Genomic DNA, 8451 nt, shown 5'->3' on the forward strand with positions numbered 1-8451 from the left:
TGAGCCTATCAGCTTCATACCTTTGTCCATCCTCTTGTAATGAGGTGCTGCTGGGTGCAGGGTCCTTTGGCTTCTCCCATATCTGTGGTTTACTCAGTCCCTGAAAGTCTTGGACTCTTTGAAGCCTTTTGCTTTGTGGGAATCTGCTCAGACACTTCATGCTGCATGGGTTTGGGATCAGGGGAAGAATTTGTGAGGATCTGCAGCTTCTCAAAATGACGCTGTAGATTGACAGGCAACTGCCTCACTGTGAGCAGGTCAGTGTCATATCTTTGGATGTGTTCTCGGAAAGAAGTTCTTGCTCAATCCAGTTTTTCTTTGAGAATTTGTGTTTTGTCCCTGTTCACACAAAACTTCTATGCCATCATTTGACTGAGAGAGTCCTGTTTAGCTTTCAGGTTTTCAGCATTCAAGTTCAGGCTGAAATTCATCAGTTGCATTCAAATAGAGTTTCATGAACAAAGCTCATCAAAAGTCCGTCATGTGGCTCATCTGAACCTTTTTCCTCCTTACTGTTTTTACTTTCTTCTGGGCGTGGTGTAGAATGTTCTAATAGTATCAGGATTTAAGTAACCTAGATACGTTGTTAGTCACTGGTTTGACTATAAATGATTTTACTGGAGAGCTGTAGTCCTACATACACATGAGAGCTGATGATGGATGCATCCCTTTGAAGTTGGCTTTAATCTTAAAGATTCCATTTCTTCTTCTACTGTTTTTTTCTGTTAACGATCTGAATCACAATCTGAGATACAGATGTAAACATTCAAATGTAAAGAGCCACATCACACTCGACACTGAAAACAGGTTTAAAACGTGTCACAGGCCAAAGAGAACAATTTCACACTGCAGTTGTTTATTTTATTAATTATGAGCTGAAAAATCACAAAATTCAACTTTTTCTAAAAAATGTTCAGCTCCTCGCTGAAAACTTTACAAAAGCCATGATTCAAAATCAAGGACTCACCAAATACAACTCAAACTACTGCACCAGGTGTTAAATAACAAATCTTTCTATCTATATGTCTATAATATCAATCTACCATACACCTATTGGACGGTACTAGCTGTCAATCATTTAAATATTCCTCCAATATATACTGTGCTCTATCGTCTATTTGACCCTTAGTTGGACCATCATTTTTCTAAATGAACATCATTGCTATTGCTGTATTGAAGAAGACTTATTGACTTATTAAACTCCTCCAGAAAATTTTTACCGCCGTTAGTGCCTTCTGTAGAAACTGACGGCGCCCTCTGCTGGATATTCCAGGGTATATAGAGCAAAGGATTATTTATGCACTTCCGCATCAGAGTAATGTTGTGCACCCGGTGACGGTGATTTATACTTCTTAGAGTCATATTTGATTTTTATATTTCACAGGTAAAGGAAGCCCCGCTTGCGCAGGGCATCAAAAAATTGGGTAAAACTCTTATTGTTCCTCTCCACGGAAATCTTTAGTAAAAGGCGAAAGATTCATACGATCTGAAGAGAAACAAGAGTGATCTGACTTCAATCTGGAACATCGAGCTATATGAAGGACGACGGCACAACTTTAGGTGCCGGTTTACAAAGTCACTCCACCACAATTAGTACGACTTGTGTGATATAACATTAAAATACCGTGTTGTTGTGAACTCTGACGACTTTTGATGCGAAAATCGTGCTTTTATTTACGGTTTAAGTTCTTCAATGTTGCGGCGCAGTGCATGCTGGGATATGGGTTTTCTCTCGAAGCACGTTTTTGTAAAGTTGCCTCGTTGTCGCATCGTAAAATGTAACGGTGGAATATACTCGACATGAAGAGGCGCTGCTGCTTCGACTGTCGGATTTATTTCCTGTTGTATTAATGTCCATGAGTTTAGATAAATAGTGTTAACGTTCCAATGTCTCCGCCCCCTCACACACACACACAAACACACACACACACACACACACACACACACACACTCATTCTGAACAACGCCCCCATGTGGTGATTCCACACATGATTATCACTAAAAATAAAACAAGGAAAAACTTAGTTTAAAAAAGTATGAATATTTTCCATTACAAGTAAAAGCCCTGCGTTGAGTGTAACTTAAGTAATAGTATATAAATATATATAAAAGGAAAAGTCAATGGCCCCTGTGATACTATATTATGTCATTACATACATACAAGCAGTTTTTATATTGCTGTAGTTATTTGAGATGGAGATTATTTTTAACTATTTTATATTGGATTGTCCAGAATGCTATAAAGCGTGATAGAAATTAAATAAATATTTTTAACATCATAAATCGAGTCTTCATTTATTTACAAAACTTTCAACAACTTCACACTGTAGCGGCCATTTTCTCATCACAAAAAAGAGAAGTCTAGAACCTAATTACAAAGGTTAAACTGAGACATTTTTACTGTTACAAAACATAAAAGTATGCAGTTGAGTCCGTTCCTTGATATAGTCTTATTATTTCACTGTTGTGTATTTTTTTGTCAATGTTCTTTCCTTCCTTAAGTCAAGGTGGAAAAGACAACTTGTCAAACAATAGTGATTGGGGCAGGGCTAATGAACTTTTCCTGATACAGAGATACTCACACACAATCGCAATAGTACATATAATGTCGTTTATTACACAACAGAGTGGACGTTATACAGGGAGATTTACACCTGTGAAACATTGAATGAAGATGACATAGAATTTTACAAAATTGTATTAAATTAACATTATTATAATTAGACTAGTAGACATAATAATATTCCCTTTTAGTCCTTTGTCAGCTATAAACTCTTGCTGGAAAAGGTCCAGCTGTTTTTTTGTTTCCTTTGGTCTTCATTTCCTGTGGACTGCAGTTTGAATAACATGAAAAAATAAAATAAAATAAAAAAACTGTACACGAAAACAAAAACAAAAACAAAAAGCATGTCATAATTAATCCACAAATGAGAGTATCAGTTGAGTGGATTGTAGAGAGGTGTTGAATACTGTGATCAGGTGTATTGGAGTATTTGGTTTATTGGACTGGTCCTTCAGTAGCGCTCACAGGTAAAAGAAGAGCGAGGTCGAGCACAAAGAGTCCGAGAGGAGAAGGCTCAGATGGAGTAGAGTCTGAGCTGCTCCTCCATGTCTCCCTCTGACGTTTCGCCGAACGTCTCCTTGTTGTCACTCAGCAGCTGGAAGATGGCGGCCAACTGCTCCCGCTGCACCCTGGGAAAACAAATACCAAAAAGACATATTGGTTAATAAAAATTCCTGCTAATTTGTTGATCACTTTGACAATGTTTAGAACGTAAAAGTCTTTCTGACAAACACACACAACAGGTAGTGCAAATAAATGTATATAAGCCATCTTTCCAAATCCATAAAAATTTGTGGAAAACGGAAGTTCCATTTTGGATCCAAAGACGAGATGGACGTCATAACATCTCCAAAAATATCTGGATCGCCCCCTGGTGGCTGGTTGCAATATAAGTCATAAACCCCACCCCCTCCATGTTAGGAGATGGTACACAGACAAAAACAAAAGAGAACAAAGAACGTCTAATAATTTTTTTGTCATTTTAGGAACTTATATTCTTATCACCTTGATCTATATTTTATAATTTGTTACTTGATAACTATAAAAACATGGTGAACTGTCATGTCACCAAGATGGAGGCGTCCGTATCGATATTTGGGCTTAATTTTTTGCACATTGGGGAGGAAGTGGCGACGCATCGTCCATTTTTTATTTACATTTTATGGGTGAATCATATGTAATAGATAGATATGAGACACAAATCAATCTTCTAAAACAACATTCAACCAAAAATTGAATGAGCTAAAGTATTTCTCAAAGCAATTCAGACCTAAAAAATGATAATTTTGAACTGGAAAAACAAAACGAGCTGTGACTTCCAGTGGAAGCTTATACAAGAGCTGCACGTAAGTGAGTGCTACCGTTCTGTATTTGAAATTTGTCATCATACCTCCTCATGCAGGCACGTTAAATTGGAGGTTTTAACATTTCTCCTCAATGCACAAACTGGAATTTCGCCCTCAACATCCAGCTTCTGCTTGGTCAGCAGCAGCAGGTCCCAGTTGTTGATTCAAAAACACCTCCTGCTTGTTGCTGAATAGTGCAGAGAGGATTAACATCACCTCCAACTTTGTTTGTCGGAGGTGATGACCAATCAACACCTGCTCTGTGACACTTGAGAATCACACATCTAATGTGGAATATGACGAGGCGGCGGGCGGGGAGGTGGATGAGTGGGGGTCGGGTAGAAGCAGCACCCACAGCTACATCGGTCGCTTCATGGCCACTTGAGGATAAAGAGCTGATGAGGGGCCTGATGCAAATTGGCCTGAAAAAACAAACAGCTTGGAAGTAGTTTTCATACAAGGGCCCGAAAGTGACTCCCCTGGGACAAAGCGGGTGAGAAGAACTCATACTTTACCACGTATCTGCTCCCTTTTCAGGCTTAAAGACAGTTAAAAGTCACAGTTGGAGTGTATCCTGCAATGATAAGAGCAGGGACGCGCAGGCGCATTACTCCTTCTGTTCCTTTTACATCTCATTATTTTTGAACCGGCAGCAGCAGCAGCAGCCACCGAGCGCTTTGAGTCTCGCGTCACTCATCCTTTCTGGCTAATGCCTGGCAGAGACTCAATCTGGCCTTACTCAGTCTAGCCTAAAGCCGAGGGGTGAATGTGGAAGGTGATGGAACAGAAACACCAACTGTTCACAAACACGCGTGAAGGAGGGGGGTTGGGGGAAGGTTTAGAGGTGACTAAGGAGACGCGTCCACACTGGACAGGAGGCAGAACACTCGTAAAGACATTCGATTTTTTAAATAAATACTTGGTAAATAATATTTTGCCAAAGCCTAATTGAGCGAATTAGGGAATGCTCGAAGCATGAGTAAAGTTGGAATTTCATATATTGTGACATATTTGGATAACACTTTTCAGGACCTTTTTTTTTTAATATCTGTAATTATTAATGTACACATTCTTTAAAGGTTAGTTATAATCCATTAGTAACAACCATTGGGTTTCCAGCACAACACTTGTGTCTTTCTGAACTATTTCTTCAGTTCATTTGGCGTAAAGTCTCCAACGGCTGAATGGGGTCTTTCTGAATAATTTATAGAGCTTAGTGAGTTATTCTTATTAAAAGACTATAAACCCTTTATAGAGACTGTCTTATCAGAAAGATGCACATGTACGTGCAGCCTTTACTGACCTCTGCTCCTCCTCCAGCTCCTCTTTGGACATCATCATTTGCAAGTGGTGGGACCGCGACTTTCCCGGAACGTACTTCAAGGCGTTATCTGATAAAACAGAATAAACACAGATTAGAACATCGCAAAAAATACATACATCTCTGTATCTCAATATCTCACTCACAACTCTTTCAAAGTGGGTAAAAGTGCTCACCGTTGACCTCCGGGCTCTCTGCGGCTCCCTCAGTCTGGGGGTAAGAGAAAGCACACTTTAGGATCTCCTTCTCAGAGAGCCCGATGAACGACCTGCGGCCCTTCCCCGACGGGGCCTCGGAGGACGAGTCTGCCTCTAAACTCATATTCCCAGATCCCGGCGAGGGGACGGACGGGCTGGACGTGGTGGAGCGGGAGTTTTCGGCTGCCGTTTCCTGCTCTGCGTTGTGGAGCTGAGGATGTGCCTCCTCCTGTCGGGGAATAAAGGGGTCAGACGAGACCGCAACACAGGTCTTCACCCAAAATAATGCTTTTTTTTTTGTACCTCTCTGTGTATGTGTGTGCCTCCTCGCAGACAGGAAGCAGCCGCACAGATGTTTAGCTCCAAACAAATCAATTTAACTCTGTGTGTTAACCTGTATTCATCAAAGCTCCTGGGTGTTGATCAGGGCCTACACTTCACACAGGTCACACAAGGTTAACCACTCATACTTTATCCCCTGTGCTGCTTTATTAGACTGGATGACCCTCTAAATGTCAGACAGACTAAAAACAGGCCAAGGAGTAGGGTACGTGGAGGTGGATCATCCTGCCGGTTATCCATTCACTCCTGGGTGTCAAAGTGCCCTTTTTCAAATTGAGTTACTTCTCTGACCAATAAATAGAGAAACCTCTGTCTCTCTGTCTGTCTACGCTTTTCATTTTCTCGACCACTCATCCGATCGACTTCAAACTTAGCAGCTATATTGCAGAGTGCCTATGAAAGTTTTTGATATGAGCTGTTGTCCAGAAAAGGCTGAAAAGACACAACAGAAGACAGTAATGACAGATGAATGCCGTTGATGTCCTGCCCCCCAATATTTCCTCCAAATATTTCCTACAGTAATTTCATCATAGAAATGCAGATTTCTACCCAATATTGAATATATATTGTCTGAATTTTTGTGACAACACATTGCTGCAAATTCCAAATTTATTGCAATTATCTTTACTTGTTAAGGTGTTTTTTCCATTATACCAATGAAAATCCAAGTCATCATGCAGTTGTATCAAGTTAGTTTGGTTTTCATTTAAATGTTTCCTCTCTTGCCTCCTCTTCACATGTTAATGTGTGTTAGAGTATTCAAATCCAATTTATCATGTAGTTTGCACATTCAGGTTTTCAGTAAAATGTCACATAAAAAAGAATATTATACCACTTTTTTATTTTCTTGCCTCCTCCTTAATTCCATTAGTGAATTCAAAATTTGAGTGCATGTTATCCCCCCCCCCCCCCCCCCCCCCCCCCATTCTTCATTATATCACTGTCTTTGTCTAAATAAAGGATTTGCGCACTTCTTGCACCTTTGACCTGTGAACAGCACCTGCGCGGCAGGTACAGGCAGATTAGTGCAGACTTATGTCTTCGGACACCGTCTTGTTGCGGCTCGGAGCAGCAACACGAACATGCAGCTCCTGTCAGAAGTGATCTGAGCCGTGACACTCAGGTGAGACAGTCCGGTCGCAGACGGACTTACTGAGAGCACGGATTTCACCACGTCCCAGTGGTCGTGTGAGCTGCCGCTGATCTCGCACCAGTCGCCCTCCTCCGCCGCCTTCTTCGTCCTCTTCTTCTTCATCATCGTCGCCGTCGTCGTCGTCGCCGCCGCCTCCTTCTCCTCGGGCGCGTGGCCGTTCTGCTTCGGCCCCGGCTCGTCCAATCCGCGCTGCGCGAAATAGCCGCGCGCGTGTGCGAAGTCCGCCACCGGCGACGAGCCGCCGAAGAGCGACGTCGCCACCACGATGGCGAGCAGCGTGAATATGACGGCAGACAGCGCCAGAGTTAGATCCATGGCTGTGGGGCTGTTCTCTATCTGTCTGTGCGGAGACGGAGAGAGGGAGCGAGTCGACTGCTCTCAGCCACTCAGCGCCTCATCCCTGACGTAATCCGCCACCGGACATCAGCGCTAACGAGCGGCGTTTAAGGGATGTGGTTGCCACATCTCCCTGGCCGAGCTGGACGTCACATCCTCCGGGTCCACCCCCCCCCCCGCCCCTCCTCTCGCCGCTGCCGCTCGATCTGTCCCCAGACTGTCGGGGCAGGTCAGGTGGGCTGGCACGGCACGCTGCAACGTGCTCGGCTCGCGGTTAATCCCATCAAGAGGCGAGTGAGCGGCGCTAAAGTGGGGGATTAAAACGGGGTTGTGACCAGCCCGGGGCCGTTGGGAGTCGACCAGGGTTTGACCAGCATGATGAGGGGAAAAGGTGTCGTCAGTCACGCCGAGGACTCACCTGTCTGAGCCCTGGGGCCTCAAAGGGGACAGTGAACGACCAAAAGCAAAGAGTTTAATCAACAGAATGTTTGTAAAACGTTCCTGATATATTTATTATTATTTTACCTGCTTGTTTGACCAACCTGGCAACCGCCTCCTGGTTGCAGTAGCTGCTCATGAATCCAAAACAGATCAATGCTCAAACTAAACCTTTGTTTTCTAACTTTTGTTTGTTTTACACATTAATATTAAAGCAACAAACTATTTATTACATGTAAGTTGATACTAATCATCTAACCACACCCTCTACCTGCCAGGCGGTGTAACTAGCTAACGAGAAGCTAGCTAAGCAACGCTAACATTAGCATCTCAAATACAAGTGATAGTGACTTAGAACATTACACGCGGTTTAATAATAATTTCAATGTTATAGACTATGAATTACATTTCATTAATAAAAGCATACCTACAATTATAAACACTTGAATTAAAACATGATATATTGGCATCATTTTTTCTCTCATGCTATTTGAAATACTCATTGTGTAGGCAGAGGAATACCATCAAGGCTTCTACATCTGTTAAAAATTATATAGAAGTTTCCTAGTCAGTTCTTTATAAAATGTATTAATTGATCCTTAATTTGTGTATCGATTGTGGCAGTTTGATTAATCACCAATTTGTTCGACAGTGCTGACATTACTTAACCGTGAGCACCATCTTGTAGTACTTACAACTACAGTAGTTTAAATTGATTTTAATTAAAAAAGAAAAAATCCTCACCACCTTCTCTT

General features: G+C 42.1%; 1 protein-coding gene and 1 non-coding gene across 4 annotated transcripts; both read right to left on the bottom strand.

The window, feature by feature from the left end:
* Positions 1–1392: 1392 nt before the first annotated feature.
* On the bottom strand, positions 1393–1506 carry LOC118288151. The gene has a single exon (XR_004785808.2). It is a non-coding gene; the product is annotated as a U5 spliceosomal RNA (small nuclear RNA).
* A 1091-nt stretch (positions 1507–2597) lies between these two features.
* Positions 2598–7412, bottom strand: LOC118287004 (matrix-remodeling-associated protein 7). 3 transcript variants are annotated; one of them, XM_035611691.2, is made up of 5 exons: positions 6923–7412; positions 5407–5656; positions 5213–5300; positions 4425–4483; positions 2598–3192 (listed from the first exon to the last, which is right to left on the bottom strand). In XM_035611691.2, the coding sequence occupies exons 1-4, from the start codon at positions 7235–7237 to the stop codon at positions 4459–4461; spliced, it is 678 nt and encodes a 225-aa protein (XP_035467584.2). In that variant the 5' UTR covers positions 7238–7412; the 3' UTR covers positions 2598–3192; positions 4425–4458. The 3 variants fall into 3 exon arrangements, with proteins under 3 accessions (XP_035467584.2, XP_035467585.2, XP_035467583.2); XM_035611692.2 differs by lacking the exon at positions 4425–4483 and having other exon boundaries at positions 5407–5440; XM_035611690.2 differs by lacking the exon at positions 4425–4483.
* Between the last annotated feature and the right edge of the window lie 1039 nt (positions 7413–8451).

The sequence above is a fragment of the Scophthalmus maximus genome, chromosome 16, assembly GCF_022379125.1.
Source record: "Scophthalmus maximus strain ysfricsl-2021 chromosome 16, ASM2237912v1, whole genome shotgun sequence".
Classification (NCBI taxonomy): Eukaryota; Metazoa; Chordata; class Actinopteri; order Pleuronectiformes; family Scophthalmidae; genus Scophthalmus; species Scophthalmus maximus.